This window comes from Sylvia atricapilla, chromosome W (genome assembly GCF_009819655.1).
Source record: "Sylvia atricapilla isolate bSylAtr1 chromosome W, bSylAtr1.pri, whole genome shotgun sequence".
Taxonomy (NCBI): Eukaryota; Metazoa; Chordata; class Aves; order Passeriformes; family Sylviidae; genus Sylvia; species Sylvia atricapilla.
The window spans coordinates 7,908,522-7,933,067 of record NC_089173.1 but is presented as its reverse complement, the minus strand read 5'-3'; the positions used below and the strand labels follow the sequence as shown (position 1 = coordinate 7,933,067).

The following is a 24,546-nucleotide window of genomic DNA, read 5'->3' as shown; positions in this document are numbered from 1 at the left end:
GAAGTCCGGGTAGATGACATCCATAGCTCTTCCCTTTTCCAGTGATGCAGTCACTCCATTTAAGAAAACCACTAGATTAGTCAGACATGATTTGCCTTTGGTGAAGTCATGGGTGCCATGTCTTTAATCACCTCCTTGTTCCACGTTTTGACATATGCAGAATCACGGAATGGGTAAGTTGGAACAGACCACTGAAGGTTGACTAGTCCAACTTCTTTGCTCAAGCAAGGGCCCTAGAATATATTATTTAGGAATGTATCCAGACAGTTCTTGACTGTCTCCAGGGAAGGAGACTCCACAATCTCTCTGGGAAACCTGTTCCAACACTCAGTCACCTGCACAGTAAAGTCACCTGCACAGTAAAGTTCTTCCTAATGTTCAGTTGGAACTTCCTGTGTTCCAGTTTCTGCCTGTTGATTCTTATCCTATTGCTCGGCACCACCAAGCAGAGCCTGGTCCCATCCTCTTGGCACCCTCCCTTTTGATACTTATATACATTGATAAGATCCCCTCAGTCATTTCTTCTCCAAGCTAAACAGGCCCAGCTTCCTGAGTATTTACTCATTAGTGAGTTGCTCCAGTCCCTTAATCAACTTTGTAGCCCTTTGCTAGACCCAGTCCAGGAGGTCCATGTCTCTCTTGTACTGAGGAGCCCAGAACTGGACATAGCACTACAGATGTAGCCTCATCGGGGCTTAGTAGAGGGGCAGGATCACCTCCCTCCACCTGCTGGCAATGCTTTTCCCAATGCACCCCAGGATATCATTGGCCTTCTTGGCCACAAGGGCACTGCTGGCTCATGGGCAGCTTGTTGTCCACCAAGATCCCCAGGTCCTTCTCTATAGAGCTGCATTCCAGCAGGTACTGGTGCCTGGGGTTATTCCTTACCGGGTACAAGACTGTGCACTTCCCTTTGCTGAATTTCAGACAGTTCTTCTCTGCGCATCTCTCCAGTCTGTTGAGATCCTTCTGAATGGAAGCATAGCACTCTGGAATATCTGCCACTCCTCACAGTTTTGTGTCGTCAGCCAACCTGTGGTGAAGGCACTCTATCCCTTCATCCAAGTTATTGATGAATAAGCTAAATAATACTGAACTCAATACTTTTCAGGACAATGAGTTTCGTGATCTTATCAGGCCGGAGGTGAGGCTGACTGATCGGTTGTTTCCAGGGCCCTCCATTTTACCTTTTAAAATGGGTAAAAGTTTCTTTTTTTCCTGTCACCAGGGTCGTTTCCTGACTGCCATGACAAATATAATGCAGAATGACTTGGCAACTGTATCAGCCAATTCCCTCAGGACCCTGGCATGCATCTTGTTGGGTCCCATGGACTTGCATGCACTCAGGTTCCTCTGGTGATCATGAACTGATCTTCTCCTCTGATGGGAGGGACTTCTTTCCTCCAGTTACTGCCTTGAGGTTTGGGGCTTAAGATACGTGGGAAGAGAGATTTTTATTGAAAACTGAGGCAAAAAAAATTGTTGAGTACCTAAGCCTTTTCCATGTCAGTTGTCACCAGTTGTCCTGTGCTAAGTATCAGGCTGGAGAAGAGAGTACATTTTCTTTAATCTTTCTTTTCTGGCCAACATACCTGTAGAAGCCCTTCTCATTCTTCTCATGCCTTGCCAAATTCAGTACCAGCTGTTCCTTAGCTTTCCTGATCCCATCCCTGTGCACTCAGGTAGCATCCCTATATTCTTTCCGTGTTCCTATGTCCCTGTTTCCACAGCCTGTGCATTTCCTTCCCATACTTTAGGTTTGACCAGGAGATCCTTACTAGGCCATTCTGGTTTCCTGCCCTCCTTGCCTGATCTCTTGCATGTGGGAATCAAGAGCTCTTGTGCTCTAAGAATAATGTTCTTGAAGAGCTTCCAACTCTGTTCAGCTCCTTTATCCCTGAGGGCAGTTTCCCAGGAAGTCCCATCCACTAATTCCTTAAACAACTGAAATTTTGCTCTCTTAAAATTCAAAGTCCTGACTCTACTCTTCACCTGGCCCATATCCCTCAAGACTGTGAATTCCACCAGGGCATGATCACTGCAGCAAGGGCTGCCACCAGTCTTGAGAACTCTAATTAGTTCTTGACATCTCTAATTAATTTAAGGCTCTTGATATATAGGATTTAACTCATACAAGAAATAGTCAACTGACACCTAAACAGTTCAGCTTAAACTGTGACATCAAACACATGCTTTTTTAAATTCACTTAGTGGGTTACTGACGGGTAATGTCAGAGGACGGGCAGCTACAGCAAAGACGAATTAGAAGATTAACTCAACTCCCCTATAAATAATAGAATTTAAATCACTCTGCACTTTTTACTATATGTAAATGTTTTAAGGATTGTTCTGATAAAATTTGCATTGTAATATCAATGTTTCCTAATGCCAAAACTTTCAAAATGCACATATAGTTATTAAATTAAAAAACGTATTATGCTCGTCAGCCTGGAAAGAACTCCCATCTATTAGTTCTGGGTTTTTTAGCAAGCATTAAGGTCGATCTGCAATCACTGTTATTCATCAGTCATCACTATCCATAGGAACTACTGACTCATAAATGTATCCTATTTCAGTCATGCTTGTGCACATCAAAAGTTACATCAAAATAAAAACAAATATGAATTAATTAATTAGTTAATACTTCTGAATTAATTAATGAATACTCCTGGTACTAAATACAGTATGCTAAGCATTCTCTTGAGGGTAAAGAAAGTATGGTACCTTTCTAAAATAAACCATTTGATAATGAAGTGGGAGAATAAGAATAACAGCCGCAAATAAGGGGGGGCAATAGTAATGTCAAATCCTGATAGTGTAGTTTTGGAGGAAGTATAGTTCTTTTAAGAGAAAACAAGTATAAAAATATGTAAGCTTCCATAGCTTAATTTTAAGCTGGAGTAGTTGTGATTTGAAAAGTAGTTTGAAATAAGATTTTATTTATTCAAATAGCCAACCTCTTTCTAGGTAAAGGACTTTTTTCCTTTTTTTCCTCACCCCTCTGGTAATTGGCAGAACAGTTTTATATAGCTATATTCATCCTAAAATGAACAAACTGCTTCAGATTAAAAAATCAGAGATACATGGATCTTTATTGTAGCGGCTGCCTGTGTCGCTCAGTTTGGCCAGCCCTGGTACTACGACGACACTGGTGGTTCTTGGCTGACCAAAAGCAGGGATGCGGCGAAGGCAGGAGATAAAAGGCGGGACTCTTCGGAGACAGGGCTACAGAGTTTATTGGATCAGGGGGATCCTCACCCCAGGGCTCTGTGTCAGAAGAGACCCTGAGAATGTGAGGAGAGCAACTTATAAAGGGGGGTGGGTCTCAGGGATGGGGTACAGCGACAAACCAATAACAGAAAAGTAAGGAGTGACTCTTGACATACAGGTGCAACATCAAATCATAACCAAATGAGAGGGGACCCTCTTGATTCTGCCCAACCACTGGACGTCTCTCTTGGAATTTTCTGGATGCAGGGAGAGGCCCCAGAATGACTGACAGGACCAGAGGGTTATGTAACTAATGATTGACACTTAACAAATATCTGACAAAAAATTTGGGGATGAACCAAGGGAATGGAACAGGTGGGGGTTACAAAGAAAAAACCATTTTACATTAAATTTTCTGGAAATAACTCATATAACAGAACAAGCAAAGTAAAATCCAAAACATTCACCACCACGCTTTATGTTATATTGGAAAATTAAATCACCTAGTCTGACCTTTAGATCATACAGGCCTTACATTTTTATTCAAATCTTCTTCTGAACACAATGACTTGTTCGGTGAAAAAGGCATTCAGTCTAGGTTTCCAAACACAAGAAGGTGAATAATCTGTTCAATGAGTCAGTTCAAGTTCAAGTACTAGCACTGTTAAAAATGTTGGTCAGTTATGAATTAACTAGTGGGGTGAAAGTTTAGAGGATTTGGGGGGTCTTGTACTCCCATTAACCTCTGTCCCTCAAGACTCTGCCTCCTGATTCATTCTGCTCCAAATCTGTGAAGCATCATGACTTGTTTCTATCCCTTCCCAGGAAAAGAAATAAGTTTCAGTGTTTCACAGTAGACAGAATTACATATCAGTCCTACTCTGCCCCTGGGAGCCCCATAAAGCCCTCACTGGATTTCCAGAAAATCCCCATGAGACTAAGGTCAGACAGACTTGCACCATTTACATTCTGGCCTCATATGCTTATATTGCTCATTTATCTGTAGCTTTCAGCCATTATCTTTTGTTGTGTTAAAAATTTAAAATTGCATTTAAAATTTAAATTTAAAAAGCCCTGTAGCATCTAGTATTTTGTTTCTAGTTTTGCCTCTTAATGCATTTATTCAGTAGATCACATACCTATATCAGCTTGCTATATTTCGTGTATTCATTACAAACAAATTGTTTCTGAAATAACTTTGTGGTGGGTTGGCCTAGCCACCAGGTGCCCACCAAGCCACTCTCAATCCCACTCCTCAATAGTCTGTTTTGCCTCTGACCATAATTGGTGAGTGATCTCCCTGTCTTTATTTCAACTCATAAGCTTTTTGTCATTTCTTTTTCAACCCCGTCCAGCTAAGGAGTGTTAGAGCAGCTTGGTGGGCACCTGGAGGCCAGCCAAGGTCAACCCACCACACTTTCAAAGGCAAATCAGACTTGACTTGATGAAATTATTTTAATTTATTGCCAATTAAACAGAGCAGGATAATGAGAAATAAAAACAAATCTAAAACACCTTCCACCCACCCCTCCCTTCTCCCCAGGCTCAGCTTCGTTCCCAACTTTTCTACTTTCTCCCTCAGAGCAGCACAGGGGGACAGGAAATGGGGGTTGCCATCAGTTCATAACACTTTTTGTTTCTGCCTTTTATTCCTCTTCATGTTCTTGTCTTGCTGTAGCATGGGGTCCCACCCACGGTATACAGTCCTTCATGACCTTCTCCAATGTGGGCATTCCTACTGGCTGCAGTTCGTCACAAACTGCTTCAGAGTGGGTTTTTTTTTCCATGGGGTGAAGTCCCTAAGGAATGGACTGCTCTAGCATGGGTCCCCCACAGGGTCACAAGTCCTGCCAACAAACCTGCTCCAGCATGGGCTCCTCTCCACAGGCCACCATTCCTGCCAGGAGCTTCATTTAGGGCACATCCACCTTGTCCATTGTGGGGTCCTCCACAGGCTACAGGTGTATATCTGCTCCACTGTAAACCTTCACAGGCTGCAGGCAAATCTCTGTTCAGACGCCTGGAGCACTTGCTCCCCTCTTCCTTTACTGATCTTAGTGGCTGCATAATTTTATTTCTCACATATTCTCACTTCTAGCTGCCATTGTGAAGTATTTTTTTACCCCTTCTTAAATATGTTTCCACAGAGGCTCTAGCAACATCACTGGCCCAGATTTGGCCAGTGGCAGGTTGGTCTTGGAGCTGTCTGGAACTGTCTCTGACATGAGAACAGCTTCTAGTGTCTTCTCTCAGAAGCCATCCCTGCACTGCCAGGTCTACCAAAACCTTACCACATAAACCCAATACACTCGTATGGAAAACTATTCGCATTTTAAAAAAATTGGTCAAACAATGATGTTTTGTTTCTGAGGTATTCAAAATTTAATATTGGAGATGCCTCTGAATCCCTGAAGTGAATTTCTGTCTGTTCTTTTTCTTTTCTTCTATAAAAATGTATAAAGTCGGTCAAACATGACTAGCCACTGTTATCATTACAGTTCAAATCTTAGTGGCATGGTGTTAACACTTTTCTAGAGTAGTAGATTTCTGTGTGTCTGCTGTGGTTTAACCCCAGCCAGCAACCAACCCCCATGCAACCACTTGCTCACTCCTCCACCAGCAGGATCAGGGAGAGAATAGGAAGGGTAAAAGCTGGAGAACTCATGGGTTGAGATAAAGACAGTTTAATAGAGAAAGGAAAAGCCACTCACGCAAACAAAGCAAAACAAGGAATTAATTCACTGCTTCCCGTGGACAGGTAGGTGTACAGCCATCTTCAGGAGAGCAGGACCCTATCATGCATAACAGTGACTTGGGAAGACAAAAGCCATCACTCCAAACATCCCCCTCCTCCCCTTCCTTCTTCTTCCCCCCACTTTATATACTGAGCATGATGTCTGAGCATTCCACCCAGGTTTCTGACTTGGCCATTTCTAGTCTGCTGGAGTACTCAGAGGATTCTGTAGCTCCCATTCCCATATGCCCACCTGCCTTATCATTTCCCTCTCCTCATTATTAAATAATGATCCTAATATCGCTGTCAGATCCTCGTAGGAGTATACACTAGTGCCTAGGAACTCGTCCAGTCTATCTGAGACCCTCAAAGGGTCATCCAATAATTTTCCCATCTCCTTCCTAAAGGCTCTAACATCTCCAGTATTAATTGGAACATTTACGTATCCAATGATTCCTGGGGCAGTCGGCACTTCCCGTAGTGGGAGCAAATTGTGCCTCTCTTCCTCATTTTCATTCTCCTCCTCATTTATTCTCCTCAATTGCCTCCGTGTTCTCCTGGCTAGTGGGGTAAAATTCGCTCATGGTGGATCTTGAGATGCGTGAGGGCTGGGGCCCAACTCAGGCAGCGGCGGTTCAAGGGGCAGGGCAATCTGTGGTGGTGGTGGCAGTGGCAGCGTGCCTGCCAGGGAGGGTTGAGTGACAAGAGTTGGGTCCCATGGAGGTGGGAATCCCCAAGGTCATGGAGTGTGTGTGGACATGGCTGAGGTCCTGCTTCCTGGAGTGGCAGACCTGCTGGAGGCTCTTAGGCCATTGGCAGGGGTGCTGAAGCCCCTTGCGGAGGCTGGGGTTAAGGTCCTGGGGGTCCCAGGGGTGAAGCTTGGGCTTGCGCGGCTTGGAGAGGGGGCATGAGGTAGGGCAGAGGGAGATTGTCCAAAGGTTCCCAAGTGTCACCAAGGGTTCCAGCAGGATTCTTAATCCTTATCAGAAAGAGCCTAATATCTGCCCTTTCCCAGATCCTAGCATACTCATACTCTTCCTGATCCCATGGCCATTTACTATCTGTGTAACTTATTAAAGCGCTACAAATCCATCTATCAAACGTACCATATATAGGCTAAATCACATTACTCTTTATCTCCTTTCCTCCCCAAACCTCCACGCAGTAGTGAATAATTTTCTCCTTTGACCTTTTTCTCATTGTGGGATAGTCAACCCATCGATCTAACATCCATCCCAACGGGCTTTCCTGTGGGATTTCAGGTATATTGCTTTCTGGTTTCTTTGCAGACTTCTCAGAGGTCTTACCCTGCATTTTGCTCTTCTTTTGCCCCATTTTTTTAGGTTCTGTCTACTCTTTCTTAATTTCCTTAGTTACAAGACACACTCCTAAATTTGAATCGGTACCGTAGTGATTCTAATTTTTCCTTTTTGTATTACAAGGCTATTACTCTTGTAGGGGACCGACCTACAAGAGTTTCGCCTAGTAATGGGCTCTCTGTTTTCCTCCTGGACCCTCCTGGTCCTAGACTGAAAGGTTTACCAGTTCTTGTTCCCCTGAGAACGTCCCTTCCCTTTCAGCCTCCCCTTGACTGATATCCAAATCCTTCAGGATCCGGACTTTACATGAAACAGCCACTTCCTTTTTGACTGACTATGTCCCTCGCAGGATTAAAGAACTGCAAACGCAAGGTCCACACTTGGGTCGTGATAAAATCATGTCTCATTCACGCTCAGTCACTCCCCACTCAACCACGCAGTACTTACGCATCCTTTTCCTGCATGGATTCTTCGTGCACGTAGAGTTTTAAGAGTGGAATTTGCACTGCGGCGGCTCTGAAGACCCTTTTCCCCCCGGGTCTTCCCTGATTTTTCGAGAGCCTTTGAGCTATCTTTTATCCTCCTTTTGGTTATGGCTTTTCCTTTTGATTGGTTCGGTGTCCAATTGGTTCCAAGGGGTTTCCTGCTCCGTCGGGCTGCCTAATCAGTGGGGCGCCTCCCAATCAGAAAATGAGGGACCCATGGACCCCAAAATTGGATCACATCGGGGTCACCAGTTTGTAATAAGTGATCACCCAATTTCATCTATAAGCAATTTTATTGAAAAATATTGCCAAATAGAAATTCGAAAAAGCCACAAACAAAGGTCAGCACTGAGCCTGGTATCGGTACTGGGTGAACCTTAGATCCGGCTTCTAGCGCGCCATATCTCTCCCTGTTCTCAAAGTCTGCTTCTGCAAGGACTGTTTTTATACAGTTTTTCAGCCAGAAAGAAGGTTGCCTCATCTTTTTGTCCACCTGGTCGCTGTTCCATATTCATATTTCTTTTCTTCCCATCTGCCGGTCTGATGAATAGCTTTCCGAACAGGGCTGGATGCCTGATTACATTTACGGGAACCCGGTATTGGGTTGCACACCCAGGCCGATGTAGATAAGATTTCCATCAGGTTTTGATCACTGGGTGGTTGGTAATCCCATCTTTGGAGGAGACCCATCTCCTGGTGGAGACACCCTTCTTTCTATTGCAAATGCGCTGCTTGCCCTGTTCCCGGCAGAGGCTGCAGTTTCCCAATTGCCTTTTATTTGTTGGATTCAAAATGATTTTATACCATATATTTCTATAAAACACGAATTAATTCTCTAAAAATAATGACAATTGTAGATATCACAGAGTCCTTTTGGCAAAAACATAGTGTAAATCAGGTACAAAGGCATTGAAATTTTAATTATAGCAGGCTACAAGAAAAGGACAGTCCTCACCTCCCTACTCTCAGGAGGCAAGTATTGAGGAAATCCGAAAATAGCCAGATTTGCAAACTGGAATGCAGACAAAACAATTAAGTGAGTGCCTTATATTTGACTGATCTTTTAAAAGGGGAATGCGCTGAAAGGAATGTTTTTCTCTCCACAACATAGATCAAAACAAACAAGCAGAACACCATGGGATTGTATCAGATGCTATGCTTATTAGCATTGCTTGCCCATAGTAGCACAGCATGGCCTGTTGATCAACCCAAAACAAATGTTTGGATAACTCCAGCTAACCCAGCCAAACAAGAAACCTTATGCCTAGCTACTGCATCCCCAGAAAATCCATTTTCAATCTGTTTAGTTGGCTTGCCATTAGATGGCTGGACAATACCAGAAGCTACTAAAAGCATTGTACAGAGCTCAAATCCTGTTAATACATGGGATCAGTGGACTTCTTACCTTCCTATAACACCCTTGGAGCCACAAGAATTAGAACTCCTGGGTTCTGTAAAAATGGATTTTTGTGTTAATTTTAATTACACAGGAAAAAAATCAGTCTAAAGCTTGGGATGTTTCTGCCTATCATCCCATGTATAGGAATCAGATCTCTTGGTGTAATTATACTTCTGCCAGTCCTTCTACGTCTAGTAATGCCTTCCTGTGGCTGCCACTAGGAATGTTTCTGGTTTGTGGAGATCGGGCCTGGGCAGCAATCCCTTCACACATAAAGGGAGGTCCCTGTAGTTTGGGACGACTGACTCTGCTGACACCTAATGTGTCCATGATTTTGCAGCACAAGTATCCCCGCAAAATAAGGCGCAGCTTGCATGCATTTGATGAATACTGTGATAATGAATTGTCTTTGTGGTCTGTGACCCAGATGAATTGGACCTCTTTGCTTTTGCCAGAACTGACTGCAAAAAAGGCCCTAAGTCAATTAAATAAGGCAGCCTGCTGGCTGGCAAAACAGACGAATGCCACCAGCTCTGCTTTATCAAATTTATTAACAGATGTTGACAGTGCAAGGCATGCCAGTTTACAAAACCAGGCCGCTATCGATTTTCTCCTCCTTGCTCAAGGCCATGGATGTGAGGATTTCCATGGAATGTGTTGTATGAATCTTTCTGATCACTCAGAATCTATCCATAAAAGCATTCAGCTACTGAAGGATAGTGTGTTTAAACTAAAGGTAGAATCTGGATCTTAGCTGGATAACTTGTTTAGTGGCTGGGGTTTGACACTTAGCCTAAAGGATTTTTTAGGATAGGAATGCATGTGATGATTTTAATAATAATCATGTTAGTTATGATACCTTGCTTGCTTCAGTGTGTGCAAAGATTGATTAATAAGGGTATTAAAGGAGTGTTTTTGGCTAATACAGAAGGGGGAGATGTGGGACCGAGAGTAAGACAGATTTAATTAGCATAGCTAGTTTGAAAACCAGGATGCCATGGCAGGACCAAACACACTTTTGAGATTACAAAAAGATGGGATTAAACTGGCTTACAGGAAGAGGAGAGATTCAATCAACCCCCTAAGAGAAAGATGTTTTAAAATACATGAGTTGCTTGTATGATCTTTTAACCTAATTATTGTAGTAGAAATTATTAACCTTCCTGAAATGGTATACAAGCTTTTGGAAAACCTGAGTAAAATCGAATTTTGATCATGAATTAGTCTTCTGGTCTCTCCATCAATTGCCGATACACCTCTTTCCCCTCTTTCTTTCCACTGACCTTGGTGCCGTCATGTTGTCTTTTTCCTTGTCTTCACTTCCTCCTCTTTCTCCGACTAGGAGGAAAAAACTTGCTGCTTGTAAGTACTCTTGCAAACAAATTCCACAAATTCAAAGATTTCTGCAGGATCTCACAGCATTGAGAGGTTGATTTTGTCTAGATTTTGCCCCTTTACTTCACTCTGGTGAGACCCGCCCTGGAGGCCACCAAGATGATCAGAGGGCTGAAGCATCTCTTCTCTGAAGAAAGGCTTAGAGAGCTGGGACTTGTTCAGCCTGGAGAAGAAAAGCCTTTGGGGAGACCTTATTGTGGCCTTTCAGTACCTGAAGGGAGCCAACAAGAAAGACTTAGAGGAACTTTTTACAAGAGCATGTAGTGACAAGACAAGGGGGAATGGCTTCAGACAGAAAGAGAATAGGTTTAGATTAGATATTAGGAAGAATTCTTTACTGTGAGGGTGGTGAGGCCCTGGCACAGGTTTCCCAGAGAAGTTGTGGATACCCCATCCCTGGAAGCATTCAAGGCCAGGTTGGATGGGTGTCTCAGCAACGTTGTCTAATGGAATGTGTCCCTGCCCATGGTGGAGGGGTTGGAACTGGATGATTATTAAGGTCTCTTCCAAGCCAAACCATACTATGATTCTATGATTATATACATATGTATATATCTTCATAATTTATGCTTTTTAAAAATTGGTTCTTTGAACAGGGCACAAAAACTTGTCACAGTGAAGTGAGAGAGCAGTGTAATAGCTTGAACGAGCAGCAGGAGGCAGGATTTCAGCCCTGTAGTACTGCTGTAGAGAAGGTATTGTCAGTGGAGTGACATTCAGAATTACAGTTTAAACTATACGTGATGTTATAATATTATGCTAAAATGGGAGAGTCTATGATTGTACAATACAGTGAGTTGATCTTAGTATGATGAAATCTTAACCTTTTAATTTTTAATATACAGTATACTTTTAAATTTGACCTTTTCTGTCTGATTGAAGAGTTTGACTTAATAGTATTTTCTACTGAAGCAAGAAAAAAACTGTGCCCAAACATTATTTTTTCAATGTCTTGCATATCTTCAGATCCTAGTATGCTTTTACCAAAAGACTTATATTTCTAATAGTAAACAGTTGTAAGAAAGACTTCCTTTTGCATTGAGAATTGCTACAGTAAGAATACTATTTGATTAGTTTATAAAAAGGGGAAGGTACATTTTATTTATGCACTGAAATATAATCTGAAATATTTTTCAGTTTTGTGCTGTATATTGAATGAACTCATTTTAGTAATGCAATTTACCAGTATAAACTCTTTAGATAATAGTGATGCCTTGAGAAGGCTGACCTGGAACAGAGACTAGACAGAGCTAAAAGAATAAAGTAGGTATTTATTAAAAAGCCTTTAAGCATACATCTTGGGCAGTACAAGAGCCTGGCCAGGGATACATCCAAGATGGACCCAAAATGGTCACAAAAATGCATGACCAATCACACGGTCTCACACATTTATAAGTTTGGGTCCATTTGCATATTGAGGTTAATTGTCCAATTACAGCTTTAGATTATGCAGTCCCATCCTTCTTGTTTTCTCTCTTCAGTCCACCATTGTTTATGCTTTTGGGCCTGAAACTTGTAATGGTTGTCCTTGGTCTCAAGCTGGATAAGGATTTGTTTTGTGTACCTACTCTGTGAAGAGAGCTTACTAGCACTTAATATGAGGCTCAGAACTACACACCTAGGCAGCACAGAATCTGAAAAACATGAAAGCTAAAACTTAAGGCATCAATAGTGCAGTAATTAAAGACGTGTAGGGAAGATTTATTTTAAAACTGTCAACAGTGGATATAAGTGGTTTTAAATTTACAGATACTTTTCCATTGCTTTTCTGTTTTTTTCCATTTAATGTGGCTCATTATGTGAGTTCTTTTACTGTGCATCCCATTGTCTCGATGACTTTCAATGTTTTCTGCTATTCTAGCTCTGCATCTAAACTACAGTTAGATTGTAATTTTATTTTTATTGTTGTCATTATTGAATTAATAAGATGTATTAATATGGAAGGGAACAATAGGAAGGGATAAGGTTGTCTTTACTCATTTGTATTAGGAGTAATGCTACTGTATAATTAGTGGTTTATAATACTTTTTCCTTTAAAAGTATTATTTTAAATCCATCTGATTTTTTATTTTCTTTTAAGGATGGATCTTGCTGTCTGTGTAAACCTCCAGTTTTTGTTTACTTTGAGAGCTCTGAATATTCAAAGAATGCTTTAACAGGCTGTAGGGGGTGATATCCTGTACAATGAAGCTAATGGCAGAAAACTTATGGAATGATTGAGATTTTACTCCCTGGTTGCAGAGAGCAGAAATTTTGCTTCTTATTCACACTCAGTGTGCACAGTTCTTTCTCAAATACCTAGAGGAAGAAACACTAAGGCATTTCTTGGAATTTTATTCTGGGGTTTTTGGTTTTTTTTATTCAAAACACTGTTCAGTAATTTTTACTGTTTGCAATGTAGCTTACTAGTAAATCCACTTCTCTTATTTAATGAGTAGGGAGGAAGGTAAATTGGACTTTGAAAGTGGGATCCTGCAGTATATATATGTAAGCAAAATGCCACCCTGACTTCACTAGGAGGTTTGCCTTCATGAAGACTTCAGGATGAGGCCTTTAAGTAGAAAATATCCCATAGCTATGACCAAACTAGATATTTCTGCTGAACTTAAGGCAATCTATCAGAATTTTTCTGATTAGTCTTTTATACTGTCTTGAGTCATTTTCTAATGACATCTATTATCAGATTGAAATGGCGATTGAGACACTTCAAAAGTCTGATGGTCTTTCTGCTCACAGAAGCTCTCTTCTCAACAGCCATGTAAGTTGTCTCTTCTTTCATGAAAGCTAATCTCTATCTTGTTCTACATGCTTAGCCTGCCTCTAAATGTGTTTTAATTTATTGCTATTTTTTGCTTGTAATCTTTCCATTTTAGTTGCTCGTAATCTACATCTTATGTCACTATATTTTGCCAGGCTAAGTATCATGACACACTGTAGAGTGCATTTATTTTCCAGGTTCTGTATTGTGTTAATGCAGCTAAACATATTTGTCTATTTTGCAGGTCCCAATGTAAATGTAAAAATAATAAACAAACAACCCTTAGGTAGTCTGTTTGACATGAAAAAATAATTTTTTATAATTTGTGTACCTGATATAATAATTTAAGAGCAGGTAAAGGGGGAAAGAAGCAGTGCACACAGTTTGAATAAAAATATACTTTAGATTTCTTTTCAAATATTTCTATTATTCTGAATAAGTTTATTATAACAATTCCGCAGATCCATCAGATGAGATTTAAAAATTAAAACAATCTGTTAATGTCTAATATGTTTTCTTCTGCCTTTTGCTTTGTTCTGTCTTTGCAAATCCTGTAGATAGGAATTTTCCATAATAAAAGGCTGAAGATGTTTGCATAAAAATATGGTTGCAAATATAGTGGTAAAGCCATTAAATACAACTTTTAAGTAAAGGAGTAAGGCTCAACATTTAATTTTCAGTTTGTTTTTAAATAGTGCTAGTCTTTCTTTAAATGTGCAAAGAAAATGTTTTTTCTTCAGCTGGTATAAATAGTTTTGTATTTTTAATTGCTGCTAAATTTCTATACATACTACATCCTTTTTGCTTCTTAGCCTTACTAACAAACATAAACTCACATATTTTTTCAGATTCTTGTATTTCTTTACCACAGAAAAGTAAATATTGATTGTAATATGAATGTATGAGTATATTGGGTAGAGTCTATACACTTATTTTGATTTGTTGACATTTTCCCCCCTCCTCCAAGAATGTGGTAATATGGAGGTGAAAACCAAATTTTTTTGTAAAAGTTTATCATCATGGTAGAAAAATACAGCAGGATCCAGTACAATTTCTTGGAAGAGAATTTAGTTTTCTTAGAAAATACTAAAATTAGGTGAAGGAAATTGAGTACTGTAAAATGTGAAGGAAGATATCTAGATCATGTTAAGGCAACCTAGAAACATGCTAAAATTGTTTTAGCATCACAATTAAATTTGATTTTTTTTTTTTTTGCAAAATACCAAAAATATGTATTAAAACTTAGATATACAAAAAATTACTAAATCTGCCTTGAATCTGACAAGGAAATTCAGAATCTTCATAATGAAAACAATAAGAGTTAAATTACAAGCTTTTCTACATCAGCAAACTGTATTCCCCTATTTCCTGTGTAATGCACTAGTTAAAAGATCATGGAACAAATCCTCCTGGAAGAGGAGGAAACATGGAACACAGGGAAGTTATTAGAGACAGCCACTGTGACTTTGGCAAGGACAAATCATGCCTAACTAATCCAGTGGCCTTGCACAATGGAATAACTGATTTGGTGGATAAAAGGAGAGGTATGGATGTCACCTATCTAGACATCTGTAAGGCCTTCAATACAGCCCCCCACACGATTCCTGCTGCTAAATTTGAGAGAAATGGGTTTTATGGGTGGACTCTTAGATGGATAAGAAACTGGCTGGATGGCTGCATCCAAAGCATTACAGCAAACAGCTCAATGTCCAAACAAGGATCAGTAATGAGTTGTGTCCCTCTAGGGTCTGTACTAGGACCATTGCCATTTAATATCTTCATCAATGGCTTAGGTAGTGGAATAGAGTGGGTCTAAGTAGGGCCACTAAAACGATCAGAGGGCTGGAACACCTATCTTATGAAGGAAGGCAGAGAGAGTTGAGGTTTTTAAACCTTATTGCAGCTTTTCAGTACTTAAAGCGGGCTTATGAGAAAGATGGAGAGAGACTTTTTACGATGGCCTGTAGTGACAGGAAAAGGAGCAATGGTTTTAAACTGGAAGAGGATAGATTTAAATTGAACACAAGGAAGGAAGTTCTTTACAATGAGGGTGTTGAGATATTGGAACAGTCAGGTTGCACAGAGAAGTTATGGCTGCCCTGTCCCTGGAAGTCTTCACAGTCAGGTTGGATGGGGCTCTTTGCAACGTGATCCAATTGAATATGTCCCTAATCACTGAAGAGGAATTGGACTAGATGACCTTTAAAGGTCCCTTTCAACTCAAACTATTCTATGATTTTCTGAAAATATCTTTCTAATAAGGAGATTTGCATCTGTCTGTTATAGTAGCCTTATTCTGATGTTTCTTAACTGTTTTGAGGTATTTTCAAAACTACTGAAAGACAAATAGAGGGATCTATTGTGGATTCTGTGAAAAAAAAAAAAAAAAAAGACCTCCAGGCATTTTGCTGTAATAAATGTTCTTTCCTAGCCTCAGTCATTTTGGAAGAAATTAATGTAACCCAGATCAAACACTGGATATTTTCCCTTTTTTAGAAACTTTTCTTGAATTATGACTCAAATAAGGGCAGTAATTATGGTGTTAGTCCTATCTTTTTCCTTAAGCTGGCATTTTGTTTCCGTAATTAATACATGTTTATTTCAATGACTTTTTAAAATTTTCCTTTATTTTATTTCCTTTCCTGATTTCTTTCTGTATGTGATTGAGTTGACTAATTTATAATCTAGTGATTTTAAAATATTGGAGTTTCATTGAAGTTGTAGTCAATTTACCCATTCTGCATAAACCATTTCATAGCATTCTAATGTTGTTAATATTATAAATCAACAAGTCAAAGTGTACACATTTCAATTTTAGAATTAGATTTCTGCAAATACAAAAATATATTTAAGGTCGTTTGCAATAATGTTATCATGTCTGCAGATTATTTACTTTTTTGCATGGCATTCAGCTATTGGCATTCTTCTTTGAAGGCTGTAACCTGCCAAATAATCATGTCAACCTTTTTTTATTGAAATATTTTCACCCTGGAGCAAATATCCTTACTTTGTACTTATCTTGGGTTTTGCTTTCCTATTGTTGACTAATGCCAAGCTGTGGTTGAAAGAATATCTGTCAAATATAGATCATTAGTAAAATGCACTGAAATTAATCCTAATAAATTATAATTAATCTGGAAAAAATCTAATATTATATTTAGAAGTTAAGCTGGAAATAATTTGGGGATTTTGTCAAAAAAATTTTTCTTTGTGAGGTAAAACAAATTGCTCATATTCCATAAAATAATTAGTATAGTTTAAATGGTAAGTTCGAAGGATATAATTAAGATATAGTGAAATGGTTTTGATAATACACTCATGTAAAGGTAAAAGTTTATAATATTTTTCCTAGGCTTTGTTTCAGAATTGTAAATGCTCAAGTTAATAAAAAATTGTGAATGTTAAGACTGCATTTATACCTTAAAGTTGATATAAGGATAATGAACTGCACTTTTTAATGTTTATTTAAAGTGCAACATTATCTACATCCATCTTGCAAGCAGCTAGATCATGTTTCTCCTACATCTTTACACAGAACTCTTGTTTAGAAACCGAGGCATGATAGTTCTGGTGATATTTTCTGTAAGAAAGTAAACATGAAGATGGTCTTTGAAAGGTCTCGAGTAAATGTTTTCCTAATTTTTCTTTTCATTTTTCATGTATTGTGTTCAGTAAATTGCTCACAATTGACTTAAACAGAACTCTATGTCAAATATATTCATTATAATCTAATTTTTACTAATAGTCCTGCAATAAAGAAGGGTCAGAGTGGAAACTTATTTCAAGAGTAATGGGCACTAAAATATTGATATTCTTGTTCTGTAAATGACAAGTTATATTGAACATTACTAGAACAGAATTTGTTCAGTGATCTATTAGTAAGTAGCCCTGCAGAGTAGCATATGCAATGTCACATAATTATGTATTTTACTGTACTTTAAACACATATCTTGGTTGTATTAATTACTTTGGTGGACCAAAGTGGAATGGATTAAACAATCGTGTGAGGGTCCAGCAGACTGGAATAAAACTGTTCCAAATGCCAAAACCAAATCCATGGTTTGGGGATTTATTGGATGGTCAGAATAAGTCCAGACTTTTTGTAAGATTTGTGAACCTGGAAAATTTGGATGTTCATTCTAATTCATTTTGGCATAATTACCTTCTTAAGTAATTAGTAAATACAAGACAAAAACAAAATTTGGAAATTCTTCAAGTGGAATTTAAAGGAAAATTCCAAGGATATGAAACCATGGGGGAAGGAAGGGGTAAGCTAAGTAAAATGATAGTATTCTCAAAAATCTGAAACCCCATAAGTTAAATATAGAATCATAGGGTCATTTAAGTTGGAAAAGATCTCTAAGATCATCAAGTCCAACTAATAACACTGCCAAGTCCACCACTAAACCATGTCCCTAAGTGCCACAGCTACATGTCTTTTAAACACCTCCAGGGTTGATGACTCGACCACTTCACTGGGCAGCCTGTTCCAATGCTTGACAACCCTTTCATTGAAGAAAAATTTCCTATATTTCCATTTACTCTTGTCTTACTGCTTGTTACTTATGAGAAGAGACTCACACCTACACCACTACAAGCTCCTTTCAGGTAGTTGTAGAGAGTGATAAGGTCCCCTCTGAGCCTCCTTTTCTCCAGGTTAAACAACCCCAGTTTCCTCAGCTGCTCCTCATAGGACTTCTGCTCCAGACCCTTCACCAGCTTCATTGCTCTTCTTTGGACACACTCTAGCGCCTCAGTGTCTTTCTTGTAATGAGTGGCTCAAAACTGAACACAGGATTTGAGGTTTGGCCTTACAGCTGATGAGTACAGGGGGGCAATCACTCCCCTAGCCCTGCTGGCCACACTATTGCTGATACAAGCCAGGATGCCATCAGCCTTTTTGGCCATCTGAACACACACTGGCTCGTTCAGTCAGCTGTCAACCAGCACACCCTGATCCTTTTCTGACCAGTAGTTTTCCAGCCACTCTTACTCAAGCCTGTATTGCTGCATGGGGTTGTTGACCCAAGTGCAGGACTATGCACTTCACCTTGTTGAACCTCATACAAGCTCTGCAGAACCTTCCTGCCCTCCAGCAGATTAACACTCCCACCCAACTTGGTGTCATCTGCAAACTTACTAAGAGTGCACTCAATCCCCTTGTCCAGATCATTGATAAAGATATTAATCAGAACTGGCCCAAATACTGAGCCCTGGGAAGCATCACTTGTGACCAACCACCAAATAAATGTAATTCCATTCACCACCACTCTTTTGACCCATCCATCCATCCGTCCTTCCATCCGTCCCTCCAGATTTTTACCCAGCAAACAGTATGCCTGTCCAAGCCATAAGCAGCCAGCTTCTTCAGGAGAATGCACTGGGAAACACTGTCAAAGGCTTTACTAAGGTTCAGGTAGACAACACTCACAGCCTTTCCTTCATCCACTGTGTCACCTTATCATACAAGGAGATCAAGTTAGTCAAGCAGGACCTGCCTTTCCTGAACCAGTGTTGACTGTGCCTGATCTCCTGGCTGTTCTGTACATACCATGGAATGGCACTCAAGATGATCTGCTCCATAATGTTCCCTGGCACTGAAGTCAGACTGACAGGCCTATAGTTCCCCGGATCCTCCTTCTGGCCCTCCTTATAGGTTTGCTAACTTCTAGTCAAGTGAGACCTCTGCCATTAGTCAGGACTGCTGATAAAAAAAACTATAAAAAACATCTCCATTTTTTTTTTCGGTCTCTTATACTGGTAAATGTGGTTAAAATGACAATTTTACTTGAGTTTTGTGTGCATAACCCTGAAATTAGCTCAGTTGGTTAGAGCATGGTGCCAATAACACCAAGGCTGTGGGTTCAATCCCTGTATGGGCCATTTACTTAAGAGTTGGACTTGATCCTCATGGGTCTCTTCCAACTCAGAATATTCTGCGAATCTATGTTAGTTACTATTTGTTCTATACAAAGGTACAGAAATGTACTAGAAAATATTTGCCTAAATCATTCCAAAATTACTCACCAAAATTCTGGAATAAATTACACCAGAAAAAAAAAAAGTTAATTCTGTTGCTCTTAGAAGTCAAAAGCAAACAGATTACAACAGAAAGGGATTGGGCTCATGATGCTTTATAGCTATACAAGGTTTTTTTCATGTCATCTAGATAGCTTTTTACCTTATATTTGTTGTGGTTTGAAAACAAACCAAGTGAGAGGCTCTAAGTCAGAAATAAAATTTAATGAGAAGAAAAGGGAAAAAAATAAAATAATATAAAATAAAATAAATGCAACAATACAAAAAGAAAAAAACAAACACTGACAGAGTCAGAATGCAACTTGATCAGGGTGATGGAAGCAGTCCAGACAAGGTGGTCTTCCTGAAGCAGTGATCTCATAGAAAGGTCTGGTAGCTCTGATCCCCTGGGAATCAAGTGGGTAAAAGCTGCTTCTACTGTCCCAAATCCCAGCTTATATCCAGGTGAGAATGCTTGGCTCCTCCCCCTGGGCGGAGCATCTCACAATGGGATGATGAGTCATACAGGAGGTCCTTGATGGCCCATTAAAGAGAGATAGCTCCCAGAGGGAGTTATCTATGAGTCATGCACAAGGCATTGATGGGCCATTAACTGAAGATGGTGATAGAATACATCCTAAACTACAACCCAGGACATATTTGATAGTTTCTTTGTACTTAGAAGATAATAAACACTATTCAGTTAAATGTAGTACTGGGTTTTTTTATTTGCATTTTTTAATTCCATGTGAAGAGAAACAGTATATCATTCCAGAATTTAAAATGTATTAACTTAGTTCTATTAGGGTTTTTTCATCCAATCAATATAATTTTTATTGGTTGTTTTATTTATTTGGAGTTCCAGCAAATGTTCTCCAAAGCACAAATAACTTCATAAAATGTTAATGTTTGGTACTGAATCCGAGATATTTTTAGAAGTGGAGCTATCTGAGCTCACAAGTGCCATGAGTCTTGTTATTTACTTGTAAACCTAAAAAAAATAATTTCAAAACTAAAGCATCATGGCATATCTAGCATTGAAAGAGATTTAGAGAGATTATATTTGCTTGAAGAACAAAGTCACTGTATTAAACAGGCCTTGAGTGGTCTAAAAAATATGAGAGTTCTTTGTTGTACAATTAAGTGGGGGTTTTCAGTAGAGTAATACTGAATTTACATATGTTCACTCTTTCATATTTGACATAGCTCCAATGGCTTTTAGACAACTATGAAACTGCAGAAGGAGTGAGCCTTCCAAGAAGTACCCTTTACAACCATTACTTACGTCATTGTCAGGAACACAAGTTAGATCCAGTCAATGCTGCCTCCTTTGGAAAACTCATACGGTCAATCTTCATGGGATTACGGACCAGAAGACTGGGAACCAGGTTTGCATTAATAAAATCTTAAAGTTTTAACAGAAAAATATCAATAATAATTGTGAACATGAAGCTCATATGTTAAAAACAAGCAAGGAAATAAGTAAATAAAAATATTTAAAACCTTTCTGTTAAGGGAGTTGCCAAATCCAGCAGAGTTCAGGACTCGGGACTCCTGGTCTGCTATAGCCAGATTCTGTGCACTCTTATGACCCAGATATCTTCCATGTCAGTCCAATGGATGCAGCTACTGCTGTTTCCATTTTCAGGTCCAGATAGTAGCGAGACTAAACGTGTTCCAAAGATATAGACAAATGCACACATGACACTAACACAGCTAACCCCAGAAGCTAACACAGGGCAACGCCTTTACCAGCACCCATATAAACACTCTCATAAACATGAACACAGATAGCCCAATTCTGTTCATTCTTTCCAGTTGACCAGGACTGAAGTTGATTAGTGAAACATTCACAAACACTCCCTCACAAGCATACCTCATTTACAGAATTGTTTTATTCACCATGACTGCATAAGTAATTTAGTTGGTTTTTTATTTATCTTATTCTATTTAAATGAAGCCCAACAGTAAAGTGCTGGAAAATACAGTTTAAGTGAACTGTTTTTCAGAAGTTGGTGGAGTTATATAATTTTATACCAGAGTGAAAAACAAGCCTAACTTTTATGTACTGTTTACCAGTCAAGGCAAATGTTAACATGTGATGTATATACAAAAGAAACAATGTTATTTTTGTTCTTTCATGAAGGGGGAACTCTAAATACCATTATTATGGGATTCGTGTCAAACCAGATTCTCCCCTTAATCGGCTACAAGAGGACATGCAATATATGGCTATGAGACAGCAACCTATGCAGCAGAAACAGAGGTATAGTGTTATATGAAACTACTTTTTCATATTTCTAGTTCTTGGAACCTTACCTGTCTGCATTTATGTGGCAAAGTTGAATCTCTAATGGAAATTGTTTAACTTCTCTTGGGAAAAATAAAGGTTTTTCAGTTCAGCAGTTGATATCACTGGAGTCTGATATCAGTAGACATATCTAAAAACTCATAAATTTGAAAATTTGATAAAAAAAGTAAAATATTAAATTCTTCAGAACAGACACTTCTTGGTGGTCTTGGGTTATTTCTCAAAAGATGAAAAAAAAAAGTAATAGGAGCTTTGAATTTCAATTCTGCTGTTCATTTTCATCTCTTTATTCAGCACATATAAAAAATGATAGAAGAACTTGTGATTAGGTTCAGCTTTGTGTTGATGTCCTCCTCCTGGCAAGAACTGATGCATCAAATCCCTGGACTTGAGCAGAGAAGACTTGGGCCTCTTCTGGGCTCTGCTTGGAATAATCCCATGGGAGACAGCCCTATAGGGCAAAGGGTCCAGAAGAGCTGGTTTATTTTTCAAGGATCACCTCGAAGTTTAAGAATGGTCCATCCCAACATACAGGAAGTCAAGCAAAGGTGGAAAGAGGCCTGCATGGATGAAAAAGGAGCTCCTGACAAAGCTCAAACATATAAAGAAAGTATATGAGAGGTGGAAGCAAAGTCAGGGAATCCAGGAGGAATACAGTCTGTCTATAGACTCTCTCTCTATATATAGATGGAGTGTGCAGGGATGGTGTTAGGAAACCAAAGCCCACCTAAGAAGGACAAGAAGATTATTAGGAGTTGTCAACATATATTTACAAAGGGGAAATCATGCTTGACCAACCCAATAGTCTTCTAAAATTAGGTGAATGGCTCCATGGATGAAGAGAGAGCAGTGGATTATGTCTATATTGACTTTAGCAAGGCTTTCAAAACTATCTTCCTGTCAGGGAGCAGCAAGGGCTGGCTTCTCCCTAAGGAATAGGGCATTGGGAATCGAGTACCATGGTATACACAGCAGGGACCTCACCAGCCTGGGCCTAGTGCTGCAGTATACAAGTGAAGTGAGCAGGGCAGATCTGGAGATGGTAGTCAGATTCAACTGAGAGTCCAGATTATAAGATAAATTTGTGGTGATGACACAGTTGCAAGGTCCAGCCAGGAAGTCAGTCCACAAATCAGACTCAGGTCTAGTGAGGGCAACCAGGGTCAGACACAGTCCATTGATCATTGGGTAGGTCCCTAGGGGCAAGACAGGTCCAAGGTCAAGACAGAAAGCAAATCCATAATTTGATGTCCAGGTCAATTGCATATGGATATACCAGTCACAGGTGTGGGTGTGGCTGAGCTAAAAATCAGTACTCCTGCAACACAGGTATCTTATCAATGTGTATAAATACCTGATGGGAGGGAGTAAAGACAAAGCCAGATTTCTCAGCAGTGCCCAGTAACAGGACAATGATCAATGGGCACAAACTGAAAAAGAGAAAATGTCATTTAGTTGAAAGGCACCTCTGGCAGTTGTCTAGCCCACACACACACACCTGCAGCACAAAGCAGTGTCAGCTAGAGCAGGTTGCCCAAGCCTATGTACAGTTGGGTTTTGAATTTTTCTAAAGGGGGAGACTCCACAAACTTACTGGGCAAACTGTTTCAGTGTTCAACCAGCCCTAGAGTAAAAAAAAAAAAAAAAAAAAAAAAAAAAAAAAGAATTTTCCTATGTTTAAGCAGAATTTCCTGCAATTCAATTTGTGCCCATTGTCTTTTGTTCTTTCACTGGATACTAATGAAAATAGTGTGGATCGGCTTTATTTATTCCATCCTGACAGTATCTATACAAAATAGTTTTGAAGATCTTTGTTAATCCCTTAAATCAATTCAGGTGTGCAAAGATTTTAGTAAAATAAATTTCCAAATCCCAGGCATTCTAAATAGATGAAATAGAGAAATAGATGAAATAGAGAGTAGGGAGCTAGAATTACTGTGTGATATTTACAAGGTGAAAAACTTAGTACTGTCTGTTTTCTGTGCAAAATCAGATATACTAATATACTTTTCAGAAAAGACATGTTTATCCAACAGAAAAATAAGCAATTTTCATTGAAAAAATTTGGAATCCATGAACCAACTGTTACCTACAAGACATTTTATGTAAAATGTGCCAACTTTGAAGGTTTTGATGAAAATTCTTTGATGGAAAAATAGAAATTTTAAAAACAAGATCAAATGTCTTCCTAATATTTTTATCACAATGGACTATGGTTAACATAACAGTAATTTTAAACAAAAGTTTAAATATATATATAAAACACCAGCATTTCTTATTCTAACATGTTTAATATAATTTTGCTTTTCTCTAGCATGCAGAAATAGTTCCTTTTACTTTTTATTTCTGTTTATATCCTTTTTTTGCAGGGTTTAGGATATAGTTTAGTCAGATTATTCTTCTGAAATGTGTATGGGGGGAAAGCTTGACCCATATAGTTGCTTGTTTATTTTAATGGATCTAAAGAGTCTCATGTATGTACTAGACCTCAGAAGTTAATGCTTGGGGGGCGGGGGGGGGGAGGATAAAAGAGCTACATGTAAGAAAAACAAACAAACAAAGAAAGTATGCATTAAGCTGCATTACATTTTTTAAACACTATATTTCTGAACTAAGACTTCTGTCACATTTATGAAACATGTTTAGTATATATTTGAGAAGTTTGGTATAACTGTATATTTGTATCAATTTAATCTTACAGTATTCATAAATCTCTCATGTTTTAACACAAGATAAAGGGCTTAATACTATAGCTTGAGCATTCTTTATAATTTACAGGTTTTTTAATATTTCTAATTTTATTTAAAAATTTAAAAAAGTTTTAACTTACATGCAATAATTCTATTTTAAGAAGACATTCGGAGCAAAGACAATCTAAGAATGTTTCCCTCTCCTTTCTGATAACTTGAGCTGGGAA

At 39.1% G+C, this 24,546-nt stretch overlaps 1 protein-coding gene across 1 annotated transcript in view; it reads left to right on the top strand.

Moving 5' to 3' along the window:
• Positions 1–24,546, top strand: part of LOC136373305 (transcription factor RFX3-like) — a 215,638-nt gene that overhangs the window by 130,034 nt on the left and 61,058 nt on the right. The window contains exons 5-7 of the mRNA XM_066338200.1: positions 13,226–13,300; positions 20,525–20,706; positions 21,465–21,584. Coding sequence (XP_066194297.1) covers positions 13,226–13,300; positions 20,525–20,706; positions 21,465–21,584 — 377 coding nt within the window. The remainder of the gene's footprint in view (positions 1–13,225; positions 13,301–20,524; positions 20,707–21,464; positions 21,585–24,546) is intronic.